The following is a 23,377-nucleotide window of genomic DNA, read 5'->3' as shown; positions in this document are numbered from 1 at the left end:
GAACATGATTACTAAGCTTCTGGTCTAAGTGGCTGATCTGTAGTTCCAGACTGTTCAGCTGAGTCAGTGATGCAGAACCTTCTTTCCCCAGCCCCCTTTCCTCCTTAATTAGCAGCGCTAAAGGGTAAAGGCCTTAAACAATAGAAGTCAAATAGCCCCCGGGGAAGTACTCCATCAAAATTTGCATTTTTGAGACGCTTCTAGGGAGACTGACTCAAATTCATTCTTTCTCTAGACTCTTTCTCTAGAATTCTAGAGGTTGGCAGTAATTGCGGAACTGCAGGATAAAACGTTAAAATGCTGGTGAAAAATTAGGAAAGCTTGCAAGACGTAAAATTCGGGGCTATGAAATCTAAAGATTGCCCTCCAATCTATTCAACTTCTTAGATGCTACCATGCAAATTTGTTTAAAGTCCCTCCAAAATGACAGTTTTGGTTAAGTTCCCTAAATATCAGGCATTATTTTAACCCAGAAGAAAAAGATACGACTCCAGTTTGCAGGATTAAAGTTCAAGGATTAAATTCGCCACTTGCTTCAATACTTCAATAATTGGACCTGTCGACACTTTAGGTAAGAAAAACTCAGCAACTGGTGTATAAAATTACTGAGTTAAATGCGAGTACTGGATGCCAAGAGGAATTACGAGACAAACCGTACGGTGTATCATGTTTCCACGGTAGGTTTATCGACCCCCTAAGAAGCCCTGGCTTAGTCTTTTTGAATGCTGGGCACACTCATAGGTCGATAGAGTGTAGGTGATTTAAATAGTTCGTCGGTTGTGATACCAACTTTACCTCAAGTCTACAGAGCGGCGGACAATTTAATCAGTCCATACTCTTTTCCAAGCCAGCAGCCATGGCAAGAATCCTTTTCACTTGGCGCGATTACAAGGAAAGCCCTTAAATACTTTTAAAAATACACATGCCAAAGAACTGGAGTTAAGTTATTAGGATGGGGTTGTGTAAAGCTTCGGTGACTCACTAAAGGAAGTTGGGACCTGAGGTCTCAGCACCGGAGGAAAACAGAAAAAACAAAAGTTGGGGGCAGGCGGAGGGTCGCGAGCACACTTTTATATTTGATTGGCGGAACCACTCAGACTTTTCTTTATGGCGTCACCAGGTACCTGCCTGTAGAAAGGCCCCGTCTGCGTGACGTCACGCCTCACTGACCAATGAAAAGCCCCAATCTGCGGGCCCCGAGGAGGGTTGTGGGCCCTTTTTTGTGAATGAAGGTCCACGGAACAGCCCCCCTGGGGTCCCCGGGAGCCGCGGCCCGCTGTGCTCCCGCGCCTCGGCAGCAGCGTTCGCGGCTGCGGTGGGCGCGCGCGGTTACCCCAGGCAGCCCCAGCAGCCGGCGGCAGCACCGTCGCCTCGGCAGCGCCAGCGGGCTGCGGGCACCTGGGGACGGGCTGGGGGGCGTCGGCGGCGGCAGGAGGTGCTGTAGCCAGGGCTGCGGCGCGGGTCCCGCGGCGGCCGCAGGAGGGAGCGGGGCAGGCGCGGTGGGCCCGGCCCCTCCTCCGGCTCCTGCGCGGCCGCCTCCCGCCGGGCTCGACCGGCGCCCGCCGTCCCCGCAGCGCCGCTCCGCGCCCGCCGCCCCGAGCGCCCGCGCGCGGCGCTGGCGGGGGCCTCGGCGGGCGAGCGGGGCCATGGTCGTGGCCCCCTGACGGGCCGCGGCCGCCTCCATGAAGCGGAAGAGCGAGCGGCGGCCGAGCTGGGCCGCCGCGCCCCCCTGCTCGCGGCGCTGCTCGGCGTCCTCGCAGGGAGTGAAAAAGAGCCGCAGCTCCACGTCGCAGGAACTGCACCGCCTGGACCAGCAGGACGACCTGTACCTGGACATCACCGGTGAGCCGGCGAGCGAGCGCGTGGCGGGGCGCCCCAGGCACTCGGCACCCCGCGCGGGGGTCCTAGCCCACCCTCCCAGGCAGTGGAGGCGCCTCCCGGGCCCGACTGACACGCCTCCGCCCCCACTCCCATAAAAGCCCCACCGGCCACACCCCCTTCAGCGGCCCGGCTCCCTGGGAGCGCCCCCCTACCCCGACTTTCCATCTGCGTGTGTTGCGAGCTGTAACTTTATCCGTTTTGCACTCTCCTACCCCGGCAAGATGGGCCGCGAGGGTCACCTTTCTTAAATTGCTGGCGTCAGCTCGGCGCCTCAGGCTTTTTCTAAGTTCGGGTTGATAGCGCCTCCCCGGGCTGCAAGCTCGGTTGGCCCTCACAGGAGCCTGAACCTCTGAATCAGCCCAGAGGATTCTCCGAGCGCGCGAAACGCGCCGGCCGGGGAGCAGCTGCCCTGCTTGTTGGGCGTTCGCCCCACCTCGGCTGCTGTGGAGGAAATGGAGTCCCGCCTCGTGCGGCGTTCCCACGTCCTCGCGCGGGTGCGCACCGCCCTCGCCCCCTCCCCAGCGCGCGCGAGCACACCCGGACCTCCTCGCGCTAGCTCCTCTCCCTTGCTTCCACAAGGAATGTGTCACACTGATGGTTTGTGAGCCGTTCTGCGTGCCGAATGCCCAGAGTTGTTACTTTTGAGAAATCGCAGCCAGCCAGAGCAGGTAGAAAAGCAGCCCTTTGATAGCTGTTTTCTTATTAGCGCTGATTCTACAGTTCTTGAAGACTAATAAATCCAATTTGGCAGCTGTTGGATTTGCCAGGATTGACACTAAAGCGTGTGAAGGCATTAAATGTGATGATGTATGTGGAAACGCTTTGTAAACAGCATAGGTGTCTACAATTTTGAGGGAATTTGCAGTGTTTTCTGTGGCGCGGGATGTGTAAGCCTTGGCGTGTGGGATTTTATATATAAACTGTTTCCCGCCCTTAGCCTTTGATAAGCCAGGTGAGCTGGAGTGGTCAGAATATTAATTTAGAAAGGGTTCGGGCAAACACAAATTTAGTAGAAATTGTTTTCTAGCTTGATGGACAGTTGGAAACTGAAGGTCCATTTTAATAAAGCTGCGAGTAGAGGGGAAGGTTTCTCGGCGCGGGGTGGATGGCCCGTGGGAACTGTGGAGGGAGGAAGGGGTTGCCTTAAATGCCCGTCTCCGGCTGGCACCTGCCCGGGTCCACCGTAGCGCGTGGCGCTGGTGGAGATGCAGCCAGCTTTCTGAGGCTGAGACCGGGTCCCAACAGGCGGTGCACTCCCGGGGAGATAGCCTCGCCAAGGAGGGCTCGGGGGGAGGGGGGGGCGGGTAACGACACCACACATTCCTTACGCCTTTGTTGTCTATACCTCTTCAAAGGAACCTCGCTTCATAGCGTTTAATTTTAGGGCAAGTAACGCACCCTTCGTTCCAAAGGTGCACAGGAGTTTACAGTGAAAAGTTGATCGCAGCCTCCTGGTGTCCTTCCCCAGAGGCAACTGAAGTTTCGAGTTTCCTATGAATCCTTCCAGAAAGAGACTGTGTGTGTATACACCTGTGTATTCTCTATCATACTCAAGCATGGTAGCATACATGTTGTTTTGCACATTGTTTTTTCTTCGCAGTATTATCTCTTAGCAGAACGGTTAGTACATGCAAAACTGCTTCATTTGATTTTAATTACTGCGTAGGCCAAAGTAGATACGGTTTTAGAAAATAAAATTATAAAGTACATGTGGATTTAAATATGTGTTTTTTTTTTTAAGATTTCATTTTATTTATTTATTTTTAAGTAATTTCTACACTCAACGTGAGGCTGGAACTCACAACCCCGAGATCAAGAATCGCATGCTCTACCGACCGAGCCAGGCAGGCGCCCCCTAAATACATATGTTTTATAATTTGTTTAGACAGCTCCCTATTTTTTTTTTTAAGTTTTTTTTTAATTTATTTATTCATGAGAGACAGAGAGAGAGAGAGGCAGAGGGAGAAGCAGGCTCCCAAGGAGCAGGAAGCCCGATGCGGGACTCGATCCCAGGACCCTGAGATCATGACCTGAGCCGAAGGCAGACGCTTAACCCTCTGAGCCACCCAGGTGCCCCAAGACAGCTCCCTATTGATGAGCATTTAGGTTGTCTCCATCAAAAGGAAGTTTTGTAAAGTCAAGCCATTGGGCTAGATCTTCTTCCTCCTTCATGGCGGGCTTTGCTGAACACAATAATGATTTAACTTCAGAAAATATTGCTAAGCCGAATATTGAGGAAAGAGGTGGTGCATTATATAAAATCAAAATGCTGTTTAGATTATAAGCCCAGATAATGGAAGGGTCCAGTCTCAGTGTAAAGGGGGACGTAAGGGAGTCAACTTTGCCTGGAATTCTTCCAGGTATCCCTTAGTGACAGTCTTGGCTTCTTAGAAAAATGATACTGAATCAGTCTGTTTCAGGGTGACAAATAAGACAAATCAAAGTAACTTTGGGGCAATGGGGTGAAAAAAATAAAGTAACTTTGGATGCAGGGTGCAGATTACTTTTTATTGGGTTTGGAGGAAAGGCTTGAAACCTCATCAACAAGTGGCAACCTGGTCCCATCCTCCCCAACTTGTTTTTCCCTCAGTTTGTTTTCTTAATATTTTTCAAGTTGAGCATTAGGAAAGGAGATATATATAGTTAGTCTCTCCAGTAATATTTTCTTTCCTTTTTCTGTGCATACTTAAGTTTCTATAAATTGTGCCATATCAGCAAGAAGAGTCCTCTTTTAATGGCTGTATGATATTGCATAGTATGGCTGAATTGTGATTTATATAATGACAATAAGTAAATGGTTATGTGGGGGGTTTTCAGTCCCTGTAAATGGCAGCAGTCGCATCAGTGTATGTATCTACCTACATGTATGATTGTCTCTGCAGAGCAAAGTAGAAGTGAAGAGGCCAGGCCAAAATATATAGAGGTTTATCCATTCATTGGTGGACTTTTTTTGGTGATTATGAATAATGCTGCTATGAACATTGATGTACAAGTTTTTGTGTGGAGATGTTTTCAGTTGCTTTGCATATACACACCTAGGAGTGGAATTGCAGGTTTGCATGGTAACGCCATGTTTAACCTGCCAGACTTTTCCAAAGCTGCTGTACCACCAGCATTTCCCACCAGCAATTTATTCCTCATCCTTACCAACACCTTTTACAGGATTGTGAAGATTATTTACCAGTGGGGTTGGTTCATAAAACTTAATGCACATTATCACTTTTGCCCACTCTGCCCTTAAATACATTTTTTTTTTTTTTTTTACTTTATTGCCTTGTTATTTTTATTGCAACCTATTTTATCTGTTAAGTCAAATTCCATTCCCATAGATTGCAGTATATTTCATGGTGGTGTATACATTTTTTTTTGAAGATTGACTTATTTATTTTAGAGAGAATAAGAGAGTTCCAGTGCCTGCGGTGGGGGGATTTGGGGGGGTGGGGAGAGGAAGAGAGAGAATCTCAAGCTGACTCCCCAGTGAGCACAGAGCCCATTGGGGCTCCATCCCAGGATGCTGAGCCGCAATCAAAAGTCTGTCTCTTAACTGACTGAGCCACCCATGCACCCCTGGTGTATATGTTTAATACAGGATGCTTAATGCCTATTTTTGTTCCCTGTAGTCCTTTGTTTTTTTTTTGTTTGGTTGGGTTTTTTTTTAAAGATTTTATTTATTTACTTGACAGAGAGAGAGCACGAGAGGGAACACAAGCAGGGAGAATGGGAGAGGGAGAAGCAGGCCTCCCTGCGAGCAGGGAGCCCAACGCAGGGCCCGATCCCAGGACCCTGGGATCATGACCTAAGCCGAAGGCAGACACTTAATGACTGAACCACTCAGGCGCCCCATCCCTGTAGTCCTTTGTTATGTGGTCACTTTTTTTAGTTTCTAGCCAGCCACCTGGCTACACTGGCCATTTACTAGGAGCTGACCGATGTTTTATTCCCATGTGGACGCCATCTACCTCTCATTGGCCATTTACTCAGTTCTTGCCATGTGCAATGACGTGGATTTTTACATAAGCTGTATTCCTGGTGCAGTTCCAGTGTATTATGTTAAAAAAAAGATCATAAAAGATAAAAACTGTAAACTATACATTAATGTGAAAGAGATACTGAGTAAAGATATAATCAGAATGAGTTGTTATCAGTCAGGGAAGCTGGGGAAGAAGGGAAGAGAAGAGGGTTTTTGGTCGGCTTTGGAATTAGATCTCTCTCAAGATGGGAGAAGTACCAAAGGAAAAATGTTGGACACAGGTTTTTGATTTTCCTATGAACCTCCTTGCAGTCAGAAGTCTGAATCTTTTTATCTCTATATTCCTATCCCTTAAATAGGGCCATAAATGATAGTGTACATTCTCCTTTCCTCTTTATTAATATAGGAAAAAAATTTAAAGACTGAAATTATTGTATTATCCCTATGCTTGATAATTTATAGGATTTAATAGTTGGTACAGAACTTAAATTTATTTTACTTCTTTATTTTTTAAACTTCTGACTAGTAAAAGTAATTGGTAATAACTATTGGCTAAAAAAGATTTTTGGTGGTTTGTCTTAAAAATTTTTTTTTCTTTCAGTATCTGCCATGATAGTCTCTCTCTTTAAGACTGTCTATATTATAACAGTAAATAATTTTATTGGAGAAGCTCTAGTTGAGGTCAGGATTGTCATTTAAAAGCACCAATTAATGGTATATCAGATACTCATCAAATTAAACAGATATAGCACTGCCTCTACCCCCCTTCTTTTCTTTTTAGGATTTAAAAAATTCACATTAGACATTATTAGACAGGGAAAATTTATTCATTAATTCAAAAAGTATTTAATGAATTCTTACTATGTAAAATAGTCCTTCATATTCATTGTTTGCTGTGATAGAAGTGTATTTTTCTTGATAAAAAAAGAATACAGTTACCAGGGCACTGATTCAAGGAGGAAATAAATTCATTTTTCTTCAAGACTTTCATGTAGTAGATTACTGAGTTTCAATAATTGAAGCTCATCAAAGTATGTAGTGTTCGTTTTCCTTCTTGCTTATGACTTATTTCTAATTTATTTTCTTGATTTATGTGCTTAAGTCTTCAACATCTTTACTTCTGATGGTGTCATGTTAGTTACCTGTTTTAGGTCTAAATCCTTAGGTACTGGGGCACCACACACAAAAACTTAACATAGTTGTGTTGTTACTGTTTCAGTGGACAGAGTGGTTGGGCACAGAGATGAAGGGAAAGTGGAATAACTGGACGACAGAGATGGTACTAATGCTAGGAGTCGCCATTCGGTGCCTGCTGTAATTTCTCTGTGCCTTGGAATGGGAATGAATTTCACCAGTTTTTGTGGGGGAGAGCTGGAATGAAACCACGTTGTGGATTTTTAGAATGGAAGGATGGCATTGGGTGCGTACCAGTGACATTTCTTGGAAGTTTCTGAGATAGTCTCTGGGGATCTCTGAATTGACAGGACAGGTGTTTTGTTATTGAAAGAATTTCAAGAGATCATCTTGAAATACCACAACCATCCACTTTTCTCTCAGAAGCTAACACAAGAGATAAGTGATTTTGACGAAATTGATGCACTTTCTTTTTGGGAAAGCCATACTACCTGGCTTTTATTCTTTCCAACAGATAAAGCTATTTCAGCAGAGTTGTACATAAATGATTTGTTGGCCATGTACTATTTAGTCGTGTGTTTACATAGACTAGCAGGTGATGTCCTAGTAGATACTCCATAAGTCGTAGCTTGTAAAGTTGAATTTAGATAATTACCTAGTGAATTTGGAAACATGAGGAAACTACATACACAGTTCAGGTCCTCCTGCACTCATGCTGTTGTCCATATTGGCTGTCATCACAGCCCAGATTTTCTAAATAGTTCATTCATTCAACCAAATTGTAATGAATACCTACTCTGCCAGGCTTTTTTTTTTTTTCCTTCCCCTCAAATGGTAAAAATAGGTCACTGCTGGAGATAATCCCTGTTCTCATGGAGTTTTCCGTGCTAATTGAGAAAATGAAACTTGGAAGGTCTGGGGGTAAACTAGCTAAAACTTGGAGGGTCTGAGGAATAACTAGCTTAAAGAGGAGCCATATCATGGTTGAAATCTTTGGGGATGAAAAACTGTGTTCATTGGGTATTTGAAGAGTTAATTCTAGTGGTTAGGCATGCGGACACCAGGGACAGCTAGTGTCTGCCTTCAGGGGAACTGAACACAGCTGGATTGTTAATAACCTTTTGGAGCCTCTTTTCTCTCATCTGTTTGAAAGTAAAAAGTGCATAGCATTGTTGGAAGAACTGAAGCAGATGCATGTGAAGTGCCTGGCTTGGTGCCTCCTTGACAGCCAGGCTCCATAAACGGTCTCTAGTATTACAAGGGCGCCTGCAGTGGCTCAGGGATACCAAGGGCAGACTGAGACAGTCACCATGGCTGGAAAGGTTTCCAGCTCAGAAGCAAACATTTCCCCCATACGTGTACATGCACAAAAGGTTCAGTGAATCAGCACAGTGAAAATGCAAGTGTGTTCCTTTCTCTGCTTCTGAGAATGATCTTCAGGGCAGAAGCGCTCCGGATGAGGCTGGTTCAGTATTTGTCAAAGCGCTGGAAGAGATTTAGCACTGCGTTGACAATTTTTTCTGCCTTGGGAAAAATGTTACCGTTTCTCTTTAAAGATTCCTTGTAAGAGGAAGAATAAACCAGAGCCGTTTCTTCCTTTTTGAGGCTGTTACGTATTTTTATTACACTGAAGAGTCTGTATATTGCCTTATATTAAATTGCAGCTAAGCTTGGGGGGTGGGGGCTTTGTAAAGATGAAAAGGCCTCATGGGAGAGCCTCAGGTAGAAGGTTATGGAAAATAAAACAAATAAATTCTTTACTGATAGAATATAAACTCTTCAGAGTGGTTAAAGCATAACTGTGCCCTAGAACATCGTTTTAAAAGAGTATTTCACAGATCCAAAATATTTGATACTGGTGGTGCATATTATAAACAGTAGGACATTTTTTTTGTTGTTATTTTGAGTAAAACAAAATGGCCTTTCAGTGGGCCTTTTCGTGCTTAATTTGTGGCATGGAGACCCAATGTATTTGGAAAGCGTGGGAATTAGACATAAATAAGAAATTACATGTTTAAATCTTTTCCTTTAATTACACTGAGAACAAAATAATTTTAGTAGCCAGTATTTTATTTTCCTTTCCATACTAGCTACAGAGTATTTTTAATCTTAGTTCCTTAAGGTCCTTCACATTAAAATTACTTTTACATAATTTCAGTTGAATGAAAAGCATGGATAGACTGGTTTCAAACATTTCAAAGCTGTTCCTCATTTAGGACAGGCACCTTTATGAGTGAGGTAAGTAGGTACAGGGGTTGTGGGCAAAAAAAGTGGTCAGATTGATACAGAGACACAGAAACTGGTTTGGTAGGAGCTAACCAATCTTCAGATATCATTTCTTTACATTATTTGGTTTTTAGCTTCTGAGGTTAGTCACTTAATTTCTAGAAGTGCTGACTACCATATTAGACAGGGATTACCTTAGAAAACATTTTCTAAAATAAAATTGATTTTAATTTCCTAAATACAAGGCTATTTAACTGGAATGTGTGCGTCTCATCTGGATTCTCTAGTTTATATGAAAGTTTTACGCCCTTCTCTCTCTTTCTCTTTTTTCTATAGCTTTTCATGGATACTGCTCCAACAAAGGTATTCAGATCATTGACTCTACTTTGCAGTGCTTTCTGATGATTTTAAAACTGTAGATTTAATCTGTTAGTTGTCATTCTTGGTTCCGTCCCTTCCTGTTTGCTTGTCTTAAATTTAGTCTTGGGTAGCAGATTCAGTTTTCTATAACTGTAGAGTATCCTTTGTATGTTTATGACTTAAGTTGAAATTTGTCTTTATATGAAAAGTTTTGTTGGTTTCTGTGTACAGGTAATGCTGACAGTAGTTTCTGTGATATTTTACTGGGTTTATTATTAATGCTATGTTTGCGATAGTGGATGTTTTTGGTAATACTAAACTTTTTCTATTATAATTGAATCTCACTTTTGTAGCCTCTTGCTGAAAGGATGCATAGAATGAGTTGTTATAACCAAACAGCTATTCTTGATTTGTTTTTTTCTTTTGCGAAGTCACTTAGTTCTTTCTAGGCATTTCTTTGCTTAATGGACAGGCTTATATCTTATTTATTGTTTTTGGCACGAGGAAATACTCATGAAATGCCAACTTAAACTTTGGGAATGGGGAAGCTCTTTCATATTCTATTAAAAAATTGAAAGTATTCTGATTCCATTTCATTTTCAAGTACCTCAAATAAGGCCAGTTATCAAAAGAACAAATACAAGTGGCTCCATATGTATAATAATTCTAATTAAAAAAATTTCTGCCTTTATTCTCTTGGTCTTTTATTCAGCTCCTTTAATTCTTAGTATTATTTATATTCTAGAGGAGCAGTTCTCTTAGAGGGCTTTATTCACCAGTCAGTTCAAAGATTTGGTCCCATTGTCTTGGAGTCTGAAAAGCTGAGGAAAGTAGGCTGGGTAAATTTATTCTAATTGTGTAATATCACATATTGACTTCATTTCTCAGGTAGTTCACTTTTATACTATTAAAATTTGGTTGCCAGTGTACTTTTCACAAAAGAAAAACATCTTGTTCCCAATGTCGATGGTGTTTGTTGTTCCTTCAAGTTCTAATTTGAAAGTAAAATTACTTTCTTGGCACTGCAGTTTATGACATTGATCTTTTTATACCCAATCCATAATGCCATAATATCATTACAGATTCTGAATTCTGCAAAGCCCTCCATTTTAGGACCATCTCAGCTGAATCATTCTCTGCATTTTGCTCATTTATACTCATTTGTAGTTGTATGAATTGTGCTATGGAATTAATTAGTGTATCCATTTAACAAATATTTATTGAGCAACTACCTTGAACAAGGGATTGAGCCAGGTGTTATTGAGGAAGGGAGGAGATGTGAAGATTTATAGCAACATCCCTGAAAGAATGAGAAGGCATAGACTATTAAGTCATCATCTCAGTGAAGACAGGTAATGAAGGAATCAGTCATTATGTAGTTTTGCTCTCTTCATTTACACAATGTCAGTTTGAGAGAATTTTGTGATGGAAATGTCACTCCATAATTCCTACACAAAGTGAATTATTTTTTCCAGTGTGTGGTGAAAACGATCTGTCTTAAGGTGTCTTTCTCGTGGGAGTGTGGGGGTGTGGGTGTAGGTGTGTGTTTTAAACCTTAAAAGAGACAAGGGGGAAAAGCTTAATTGTGGTATCTAACTAATCATATACATATATGAATGCAGTATGTATATGAATAGTATAAATATATATAAATGTATATAGTTAATAATATACTGAAAACCCTATTTCTGCAAAACACAGCTGAAGTAAAAGGTCTCCATTCCAATTCTGTATCTGTAATTTGAATCTCAAGAGCATCCCAGACGATATAATTTAAAAATGAGGTACCTTGTTTGTTTTTTAAAAATACATTATTTATTGGTAGGAAGTAATTACAGAGCACCTCTTTTTTTTTTTTTTTTTTAAGATCTTGTTTATTTATTTGACAGAGAGAGACACAGAGCAGGAACACAAGCAGGGGGAGTGGGAGAGGGAGAAGCAGGCTTCCTGCTGAGCAGGGAGCCCGATGCAGGGCCGATCCCAGCACCCTGGGATCACGACCCGAGCCGAAGACAGATGCCCAACGACTGAGCCACCCAGGCACCCCCACAGAGCACCTTTTAAGCTGAGTATTGCTTCTTGAATTGAAGGCACTAAAGACGAAGATTCCCAAATATTTTAAGAACTAGATTTGGTTTGTGTGACTTGAACCGAGAACTGAAAAGCATTCTGATTCTTTTATAGGTGCTGAGGAAGTATTGCTTTGACATGAATATAACAGAATTAACATTATGGTTTTTACAGTTTTGGGAGCTGTTCTCAGACTGCTCTTGGAATTTTTTTATTGTAATACCGTCATTAGGTAGCTTGTTGGAAGCACCTTATACATGAAACTGAATCATCTTAACATGCATTTAGTTCCTTTTGACAATAAACTCAAATAAAAGCTTAGGATTTAGCTAGCAAACACAATCGAGGTTGGGATTTTAACTTCACTATTAATATACTCTAAACTATTGTGACTGAAAGGGCTCGAAGCACAAATTCACTCAGGATATGTTTGAGTGCATTTTATGGTCTCATCCTTGCAGTTGCTGCTTCTAGGGCTGCAATAGAGATTTCACACTTGACCAGATCCCTGGGAAGTGATAGGAGCCCATGGAACAGGGTGATATATCTTAAATCTGTCACATAGAGGGGCTTATCGGTGAATGTCACGGACAATCAAAGATGGATGTCTCTGAATGAATGAGAAAAGAGGCTTGAGCACTGTTTTAAAAGATTCTCTTCTTCCCTCTACCCCCAGAACCAGCAGGAACCATTCTTTTTTTTTTTTTTTTTTTTTTTTTAAGATTTTATTTATTTATTTGAGACAGAGAGAGAGCAAGCGAGCACAAGAAGAGGGGTCAGAGGGAGAAGCAGGCTCGCTGCTGAGCAGGGAAGCCTGAGGCGGGACTGGATCCTGAAACTCCGGGATCGTGACCTGAGCCGAAGGCAGTTGCTTAACCAACTGAGCCACTCAGGCACCCAGCGGGAACCGTTCTTGATAACGGTAACACCAGTCTGCTTTCTTCCTGCTGACAGCACCTTGTCCCTACTGTGGTGGCAGTTGTCAGGGTTTGGTGACTGCTGGGATGGGGGATAGACTCTACTCCAGTGTGGGGGAAATACCCTCTTCTACCCCCTCAACCTGTCTCACAGTGCTCTCCCATTCTGCCAGCAACAAGAATCAAGATGTGGTAGTTAACCTAAATTAAATAACAGCTCTGCTCCAAAATGAAAAAGTACTTTAATGTAATCTCTCTTACTCCGGAGAGCAGGAGAAGGACCATAAACCTTAAAGCATCCTTTATCTACTGGAACCTATTCAGATTGTTTTGATCAAATAAATTTTTAGGGGTTAAATGGGCAGATTCAGAAGACAACCATTTCTAGGCACAATTACAAAGGAATTTTTTTCTTTTTCTTTTTAAATTTTTCTTTCTTTTTTACTTGAAATATAGTTGGCCCACAATGTTACATTTGTTTCATGTGCAGGACATAGTGATTCAACAATTCTCTACCTTATGCTATGCTCATCACAAGTGTAGCTACCATCTGTCATCATACAAGGCTATTACAATACCATTGACTATATTCCCTATGCTGTACCTTACATCCCTGTGACTTATTCTGTTACTGGAAAACTGTATCTCCCACTTCTCTTCACACATTTTGCCCATCCCGCTACCCACCTTCCCTCTGGCAACCATCAGTTTGTTCTCTGTATTTACATTTCTAATTCTTTTTGTTTATTCATTTGTTTTGTTTTTTAGATTCCACTTATTGAGTGAAATCGTATAGTATTTGTCTTTCTGAGTCTGACTTAGTTCACTTAGCATAATACCCCCTGGGTCCATCCATGTTGTACCAAATGAAAGGGGTCTCATTTCTTTTTTATGGCTGTGTAATATTCCATTGTGTGTATATATCTTTACACACACACACCACATCTTCCTTATTTCTTCGTCTATGGATGATGGGTATCCAGGTTGCTTCCATATCTTTGCTATTATAAATAATGCAGTAAATATAGGGGTGCATGTATCTTTTCAAATTAGTATTTTCATTTTCTTTGGGTAAATACCCAGTAGTGGAATTGCTGGATCATATAGTAGTTCTATTTTTAATTTTTTGAGGACCCTCCATACTGTTTTCCACAGTGGCTGCACCAATTTACATTCCTACCAGCAGTGCACGAGGAGGAGGCTTTTTTTGTAATGTGATACTTTCGGGAATTTCTAAAATAACAATGTGGGATTTTTTTGAAGGCTAAGCAATAAGCATTTTTTTTTTTTTCCCAAATCAAAGCTTTGGATTAAGGGCTTTATTTTAAAATGGTCAGAAAACAAATGTTATTCTAATTATTAGAGATTTATGAATAGGATTAATAAGTTTTGTTGGTTATGCCACAAAAGCAATTTTTAAACAATGTCATTTAACATAACCCTATGCAGTGCTGCTTTGTTGTAATTATATTGTCTTCAAAATAATTTTACTAAGAATAAATAGGCATATATAAAACTGTGGTCATTGTCTTGTTTTGGCTTCCCCAGCACAGACTGAGTCAAGGATTCCAACACAGTACTTTCTTTGGGATATGATCCCAGAAAACTCTCCAAAGAGAGTGGGGAAGTGAGAGGGTTATGAGTGGGAAAGAATGCTCATTATATTAGGCGGGTTACTTCTGTACTAACTAGAGTTTGATCCCATAGGGAAATCTGACGGCAGTATAGAACATATGAGGGTTAAGGGGACTGGGATATTTTTTAACCGGTAACTTAGAGTGGGGGGTGAGTGATAATTTTGAAGTGCTGTGACGATGGCCAAAATGGGCCCTGTAGTCTAGAGAAAGCCCTGCAGGAGATGTTGGTGAAATTGGAAAGTGCTGGTGGGGGAAGGGTCTAAGTGGAGCTCTTCAGTGTGCCTCCAGAGTCAGGCTGTATTGTTAAATTTTGTGTGTGTGCTCCTAAGTGCTATTGTCAGTTTTCAGCTAGTTAGTGCTCAACTGTTATCCTGAATTGAGTGCATTACTGTCACTCTGTTGTGTCCTGGTGGGGTGTGAGGTATTTTTGATAGCAAATGTTGAGAAAATGTATGCATGGGACAGGGTGGGTTTGTTAGAAAGAAGCAGTGGGAGAGCTAGAGACCCTTGGAGGGAATTGTGTAAGGAAACTAGGTAAAGATCAGCATGCAGTTAAGGATGATTGGAAGTTCTGTGATTTTTACGAAAGGCTTTATAAACACTGTAGCTTGGATGTTTGACTAACAACTGAGTGATTAGCACCTAGAAGAATTATGGCCAGAGACAGTCCTGACTTCAGTGAATGTGAAGTAGCTGGAGGAGCTGAGCCATTGCCAGTGTAGAATGCCAGGACTGGATCTCCATGGAGACTCTGCGGTTTCTGTGCAGTTCCGTTTCCAGAAACTCCTCATCCCCAGCTAAATGAAGTTTGTGCAAGAATGTGAAGTCAACCACCTTATGTCATTTATTTATTATTTTTTTTAAAAAGTTTTAATTTATTTAATCTCTACGCCTAACCTGGGGCTTGAACTCATGACCCCGAGATTAAGACTTACATGCTCTTCCAATTGAGCCAGTCAAGTGCCCCTATGTTCTTTCTTTCTTTTTAAATATATTTTTTAAAGATTTTATTTATTTATTTGAGAGAGAGAGAGAAGGAGCAGGGGAGGGGCAAAGGGAGAAGCAGACTCCCTGGTGAGCAGGGAGCCCGACGAGGGCCTTGATCCTGGGACCCCGGGTTGGTGACCTGAGCTGAAGGCAGATGCTTGACCAACTGAGTCACCCAGGTGCCCCTGTCATTTATTTCTAATAAGGCCAGATAACAAGGTGTCAGGTACTCTTGGGAATGTTTCAAAATGAATCAGTATGCTAGTTTAATTGCTCAAGAGTTGATAACTTGTGTAAACATTACACCAATATAAATTAGAGAAATCACAGTTTTACCATATATGGTGTAAGTTAAGTGCTATTTCCTACCTTTTGAGATGCTTTCCCTATTTTATGTATGTATGTATATATATGTGTATGTATTTATTTATTTATGTAAGTAATGTATGTATGAGGTTTACTGTGGTCTTTTTTTCTCTTTTTTTCTTGAGAGAGAGAGAGCAAGCAGGCCAGCAGGGAGGGGACGAGGGAGAGAGAGAATCATAAGCAGGCTCCATGCCACCCAGGACGGGGCTCAATCTCATGACCCTGAGATCATGACCTGAACCAAAATCAAGTCACTTAATCAACGGAGCCACCCAGGTGCCTGCTTTTCCCATATTATTAAAGTCTTGTATAGTCCCTTTTCATTTTTCTTTGGAAACATTAATTCAGTCTGTTGTTCTTAGTGGAGGACAAAAAATAAGTCATACTGCTAATCTTGTAAGAGGTGGAATTTAACAATGCTGAAGCTTTCTCATAGGATCAAGATTCAGTAATAAAAGCCTTGACTTTGGAAGCATTAGAAATAATTTTTCTTCATTTTCTTGAATATCAGTGGGCAGCTCATAGAACTTATTTGCAAAAGTAGAGCTGGTGATCTTTCTTGCTCTTTAATCATGTTCTATGCTATTGAGGTGCATTTATGATTCTGGGTTCATGACACATTCATCATTGGTCCATGCAAGCCCCTTTAGTAGGCTTTCTATATTTTTGAAATATGACTCACTAAATAACACTTAGTATATCCCTTCACTTAGAGTTGCTTGTTTTTTTAAAAGCTTTTCATTTTATCTGCTTTTTAAATAGATAATGCATGTACATAGTTCAAAATTTAAAAGATAAAAAAGAGGGGCACCTGGCTGGCTCAGTTGGTGGAGCATGTGACCCTTGATCTCAGGGTCTTGAGTTCGAGCCCCACATAGGGTGTAGAAATTACTTAAAAATAAAATCCTTAAAAAAAATAAATAAATAAATAAGAGATACAAAAGAGTAAATGACACAGAGTAAGATTTCCACTTTCTCTTGTCACCTAGCTACTTATCTTCCCTTTTCAGAATAAATTGACATAACTTTTTTTATGTCTTACCAGAGATTTTCTATGTATTTACAAACATGTATATGTGTGTACAGATGTATGCATGTTTGTATCTTCTCATGCAGAATACAGCACTTTATTCTCGTGGTTCTGTTCCTTGCTTTTTTCACTGCTGTTGGGTTGCTCTGTGAGCATGGAACGAAACAAAGGTTGCTGAGGATCCTAATGGAGGATGCTTTCAGGTGCTCTAGATTGAGATGTACAAGTAATAATCTCTGATGGTCAGTGTCTGCTTGATGCTCAGGCCCATGCTAAGACTTGTGTCTCTATCCCCAAATAAAGTTTCTAAGATACAGGTGCTCTTTATTTTTATTTTTAATTTTTTTTAAAGATTTGTTTATTTGAGAGAGAGCACAGGCCAGAATGTGAGCAGGGGGAAGGGCAGAGGGAGAGAGAGAATCCCAAGGAATTCTTGGGATTCCCAAATCCCCACTGAGTGTGGAGCCCTACACAGCGTCCTAGGACCCTGAGACCATGACCTGAGGGGAAATCAAGAGTAGGAAGCTTAACCGACTGAGCCACTCAGGTGCCCCAGGTGCTTGTTATATTTTAAAAAGACAATACAGAAAAAAAATGGTCAGAGATCCTATTAGCAAGGATGTTTTCTTTATCAGTTAGACTTGGTTATACTGTAATAACAAGCCTCCCCCCTCCCCCTGGCCAAGCTCAGCAGCTTAAAACAAAACTGTAAATCTTGTTTCTGTTTCACATCCACTGTGGGTCAGCAGGGGGTTCTGCTTGTTGTAATTGCTTGGGGACCTAGGCATATGAGCAGCAATCGTCTCTAATATTGTTGGTTCCTATACCAGAGGGAGAAGAGTGCCTGTGGAGGGTCTTGAATCAACAATTAAATGTTTGTTTCCACTTATAACTCTGTGGCCAGAATTAATCACAAGGTCCCACTCAACCACTGAGGGGCAGGAATGTGTCTGTTAGGCAGGGAGCCAGAAATATTTGGTGAACAGCATTAATGGTTACCACATTTAGCCTTTTAGATTGTTCAGTGCATATTTATATACATAGACATCTCTATAGAGAGATGTTTTTACATTAAGATAAACACTATAAATACTATTACTTTTTTCCACTTTATATATTATAGTAGAATCTTTAATTGTCATAAGTATGTGTCCAAATGTATATTTCTTAGATGCATATTATTCTAGTGTACGGATATACAAGGTATTTATTTCCTTGTAGTCCCTCTACTGAGGAAAATGTCCATGAATTCATTTACTTAAAATTGGATAGAGAATTTTAGGTTGTAGACCTTCCCCAGCCAAGCCATGGATTCTTGTCATGGTCCCTAGGTTGTAAATATAAGCTCTATTTAGAATAACCTCTCTTTATCCCCTTTGTCCTCTTATAAAGTACCTTTTAATAGTTTTTATTTTTTTCTTGTCACTGTTACTTTATTAATATCAGGTAAATACATATGTATTTTTTAAAATTTTAGTTCCAGTTTAGTTAACATACAGTATTATATTAGTTTCAGGTGTACAATATAGTGATTCAACAGTTTCATATATTACTTAGTGCTGTACTCTTGGGGTGCCCAGTTGGCTCAGTGGGTAGACCATGTGACTTTTGATCTTGGGATTGTGAGTTCGAGTCTGTTGTTGGGTGTGTAGACTACTGAAAAAAATGTTTAAAAAACGAAAAAGGTAAGTGTATTCTTAATCCCCTTCACCTATTTTGCCGCCCCCCCCCACCTTCCCTCTGCTAACCATCTGTTTGTTCTCTATAGTTAAGAGTCTGTTTCTTGGTTTGTATCTTTTTTTCCCCTTTGTTTGGTTTCCTAAATTCCACATATGAGTGAAATATGGTATTTGTCTTTCTCTGAGTGACTTATTTCACTTAGCCTTATAGTCTAGATCCATCCATGTTTTTGCAAATGGCAAGATTTCATTTTGTTTTGTGGCTGAGTAATACTCCCATTATATATATACCACATCTTTATCCATTCATCAGTCGATGGATACTTGGGCTGCTTCCATAATTTGGTTATTGCAGATTATGCTGCAGTAAACATATCCCTTTGAATTAGTGTGGGGTTTTTTTGTATTCTTTTTAGTATTTTAGTATTTAGTATTCTTTTTTTTTTTTAAGATTTTATTTATTTATTTGACAGAGAGAGACACAGCAAGAGAGGGAACACAAGCAGGGCGTGTGGGAGAGGGAGAAGCAGGCTTCCCACTGAGCAGGGAGCCCAATGCGGGGCTCGATCCCAGGACCCTGGGATCATGACCTGAGCAGAGGGCAGATGCTTAACGACTGAGCCACCCAGGCCCCCCTAGTGTTTTGTATTCTTTAGGTAAATACCCAGTAGTGTGATTACTGGATCATGTGGTACTTCTATTTTTAACTTTTTTTTTAAGGATTTTATTTATTCATTTGACAGAGAGAGAGCACAAGCAGGGGAAGCAGTAGAGGGTGAGGGAGAAGCAGGCTCCCCACTGAGCAGGGAGCCAGATGTGGGGCTCGGATGTGGGGCTCAATCCCAAGAGCCTGGGATCATGACCTGAGCCAAAGACAGATGCTTAACTGACTGAGCCATTCAGGCACCCCTATTTTTAATTTTTTGAGGAACCTCCATACCATTTTCCCCAGCGGTTGTACCAGTTTGCATTCCCACCAGTAGTGCACAAGGGTTCCTTTTTTCTACATTCTCATCAACACCTGTTGTTTCTTGTGTTGTAATTTTTAACCTTGATACCTGGATAGGTAAATACATTCATATGGTTTTGAGACCAGTGTAAAGTGAGCAGTCTCCCACCAGCCCCTCTCTGTCCATATTTGTCTACTCCTCCTCACCCTGCCATCCCCCAGAGGTTTTAGTTTGTTATGATTGCCTTGAGTTTTTAAAAATGCACAAAATATGGATCCTTTTAAAATTTACCATTTCAACAAAATTTTTATTGTGGAATAATTTAAGATTTACAGAAAAGTTGCAAAGATAATACAGAGGGCTCCTGTATATGCCTTCCCCATTTCCCTAATGCTACCTTACATTACCATAGGGTTTGTTAAAACCAAGAAACCACCATTGATGTGAACTGTTAACTGAACTCCAGACTTTATTTGGATTTCCTCACATAAACATCTTTTTTTCTGTTCCAGGATACAAGCCAGAATACTACATTGTATTTAATAGATTCTTTTTGAACTAGAAGATAGCATATTCTACACATGGTTCTGTACCTTGCTGTTCTTCACTGATACCACATTTCACTGATTCTAAAACACCACAGAATATATTAAATACTTCAAAGAAAGGAGACATGCTGCCAGTTATAACTGAGTCACAGATTTTAAGCTACAACATAATTTCAGAGATATTCAAATGTGAAAAAATATACGTCTTAGAATTGATGGAATATGATATATCTTGGAGATCTTTCAATTTTATTTCATAGAGACTTCCTCATTCATATTTATAGCTGCATAGAATTTCACTTTATAATGCACATAAGATCTTTAAGCCCTTATTTATACTCATTAGGATTGCTTTCCGTCTTTAGCTATAAAAAATAAAATACTGTATTGAATAACCTGTTACATAGGTCATATGTATAGATGTGTATAGGAATGATTTTTCAAAAGTGAATTGCTGAGTTAGAGTTATATATATTTGTAATTTTGGTAGAAGTTATACCCATTTACAGTCTCACCTGCAGTGTATGAGAGGACTTGTTAAAAAGTTCACCAACCGAGCAGGTTACCAAATTTTTGGATTTTTGCCACTCTGACAGGTGGAAAATTATAGTCTCAATGTAGTTTTCATTTATGAACATAGGTTGAGTTTCCAAAAACTAGCTGTAAATATTCTTCACCCATTTTTTTATTGGGCTGTTTGCTGTTTCCAATTTATATGCATTGCATTAGGTTCTTTAAACATTAGGGAAGTTATTATGTGTTAGGATTTACAAATGAGTTTTCTATTTGTCATTTGCTTTTTAATTTTCTTACAGTTGTGGTGGTGATGTGTGTTTACCATGCGAAGTTTATAGGTGAACCTGATAATCTTTTCTCTTAAGGCTTCTGGATTTTAAGTCATAGTTGTACTCAACAAAGTTATTAGGAAATTCCTGTGTTTCTTTCCATTTCTCCTGTCTTGGCCCTTATACTGTTGTTCTCATGCATTTTACTTATACATATGTTATATTACAAAAACTCCACAGTACATTACTACTTCTGTTAAAACAGTCATCTTTTAAAGAGATTTTTTTTTTTTAAGATTTTATTTATTTATTTGAGACAGAATGAGAGAGAGAGAGAGAGCACGTGAGAGGGGGGAGGGTCAGAGGGAGAAGCAGGCTCCCTGCCGAGCAGGAAGCCCGATGCGGGACTTGATCCAGGGACTCCAGGATCATGACCTGAGCCGAAGGCAGTCGCTTAACCAACTGAGCCACCCAGGCGCCCTAAAGAGATTTAAATAAGAAAAATATTATATATTTACCCATGTAGTTATCATTTCTAATACCCTTCATTCTTTTGTATAGATCCAGAAAACTGGTAATTATTTTCATTCTGCCTGAAGGATTTTTTTTTAACATTATTTATAGTGCAGGTCTGCTAGTGATAAACTCTTTGATCTTTTGAACATCTAAAAATGTCGTCATTATGTCATTTTTGATAGATTTTTGCTTAGTATAGAATTTAAGGTTGTTATTTTCTTTTTAATTTCAGTACTTTAAAGATGTTGCTCTCTTGTGTTATCACTTAAATTGGTTCCAACAAGAAATCTGATATCCTTGTCCTTGTTTCTCTATGTATTATATAATTTTTTCTCTGGCTGCTTTCAAGATTTTCTCTTTATCACTGGTTTGGGAGCATTTTGCTTACAGTGTAGTTTTCTTTATGTTTCTTGTGCTTAGGATTCATTGAACTTCTTGGATCTATGGGTTTATAGAGTTCATTGATTTAGAAAGTTTACAGCCATTATTTTTTTTTTTTTAAGATTTTATTTATTTATTTGTCAAAGAGCACAAGCAGGGGGAGCGGCAGGCAGAGGGAGAAGTAGGATTCCCGCTGAGCAAGAGCTCCATCCCAGGACCCTGGGATCATGACCAGAGCCAGAGCACACGCTTAACTGACTGAGCCACCCAGGCGTCACTTAGCCATTATTTTTTAAAATATTTTTTCTGCCTGCCACACTTCCTTAATGTATAATTACCTGTATATTAGGCCATTTAAACTCCCACAGCTCACTGATCTCTTTTCATTTAGGGGGATTTTTTTTTTTCTATGTTTCATTTGGATAGGTTCACTAATGTGCCTTCTAGTTCACTAATGTTTTCTTCTCCTGTCATCTGCCATTAATCCCATCCATTGTGTTCCTCATTTTATAGATCATAGTCTTCATCTTCAGAAAAGCTTGGATTGGGCCTTTTTTATATCTTATGTATCTCTACTTTTTTTTTTTTTACTCCGTTTTATTTATATTTTTTACTCTATTTTAAAAATAATAGCTCTATTGACATAATTCAAATACTATACAATCCTCCAATTTATTTACTGTTATTATTTTTTAAAGGTTTTGTTTATTGCAGACAGAGAGAACGAGACGGGGGAGGGGCAGAGGGAGAGGGACAAGCAGACTCCCCACTGAGCAGCAGAAGGCAGGGCTCAGGGCTCCATCCCAGGACCCTGAGATCAGGTCCCTGAGATCATGACCTGAGCCGAAGTCAGATGCTTAACCGACTGAACCACCCCCACACGCATCCAGTCCTCCAATTTAAAGTGTACATTTGAATGGTTTATTTTTTGTAATAGTATATTTTAAATAACATTTAAATTTTAAATATTTAAAAAATGATGGTTCAGGGGTAAATAGTGTATTTACAGAGTTGTGCAACTGTCACCATAATCTACTTTTAGAACGTTTTTGTTATCCCTAAAAGAAAGCATGTACCTAATAGAAGTTACTCCATTCCCTTCACTTTCCCCTTAGGCAATCTACTTTTTGTCATTATAGATTTCCTATTTTGGATATTTCATATAAGTGGGATTATACAATTAGTGATCTTTTGTGACTGGCTTCTTAGCAGAATGTTTGTGAGGTTCAATTATATTGTAGCTTGTATCAATGCTTTATTCCTTTTTAAGGCTGAATAATATCACATTTTGTTTATCTTTTTTTTTTAAAGGTTTTATTTATTTGACAGAGAGAGAGACAGCGAGAGAGGGAACACAAGCAGGGGGAGTGGGAGAGGGAGAAGCAGGCCTCCCGCGCAGCAGGGAGCTCGATGAGGGGCTCGATGCCCGGACCCTGGGACCATGACCTGAGCCGAAGGCAGATGCCACCCAGGCGCCCCACATTTTGTTTATCTTTCCTTCATGGACATATGGGTTGTTTCCACTTTTAGGCTATTATGAATAATGCTGCTATGAACATATATACACAAGTTTTTATGTGGACATATATTTTCAATACTTACTGAACATATGAATACAGTTGTAATAACTTTTCATGTCTTTCTCTGCTCATTCTAACTTATACATCCGTTCTGGGTCTGTTTTGATTGATTATTCTCTTCATATGGGTCATGCTTTTCTGCTTCCTTGTACCCCTGGCAACTGTTGGATGTTGAATTTTACCTTAGTGGGTGCTGGATATTTTTGTATTTGTTAGGCAGGCCTGCATCAGTGCTAAGTCAAGGGTTAATTATTTATTACTGAGGCAAGACCTTCCTGAGTACTCTTATCCAGTGTGTCTTAGTTTTTACATAATGGCCTATGAAAACAAGTGCCTTTCCTAGCCTTCTATGAGTGCAGA

The 23,377-nt window shown here is 40.4% G+C and overlaps 1 protein-coding gene across 8 annotated transcripts in view; it reads left to right on the top strand.

Annotated features, from left to right (window-relative positions):
• Positions 1-1,622: 1,622 nt before the first annotated feature.
• The window catches only part of CDC14B (cell division cycle 14B), a 110,705-nt gene continuing 88,950 nt past the window's right edge, over positions 1,623-23,377 (top strand). For all 8 annotated transcript variants that reach the window (XR_004682782.1, XM_035024467.1, XM_035024465.1 and 5 more), the window contains exon 1: positions 1,623-1,842. Coding sequence is in view for 7 of the 8 variants with exons in the window: in XM_035024467.1 (XP_034880358.1) it covers positions 1,683-1,842 (160 nt within the window). In the remaining variant the exon portion in view is untranslated. The remainder of the gene's footprint in view (positions 1,843-23,377) is intronic.

Source organism: Mirounga leonina, unplaced genomic scaffold (assembly GCF_011800145.1).
Source record: "Mirounga leonina isolate KUSES-001 unplaced genomic scaffold, KU_Mleo_1.0 Mir_179, whole genome shotgun sequence".
Lineage (NCBI taxonomy): Eukaryota > Metazoa > Chordata > Mammalia > Carnivora > Phocidae > Mirounga > Mirounga leonina.
This window is presented reverse-complemented; position numbering and strand designations above follow the sequence as displayed.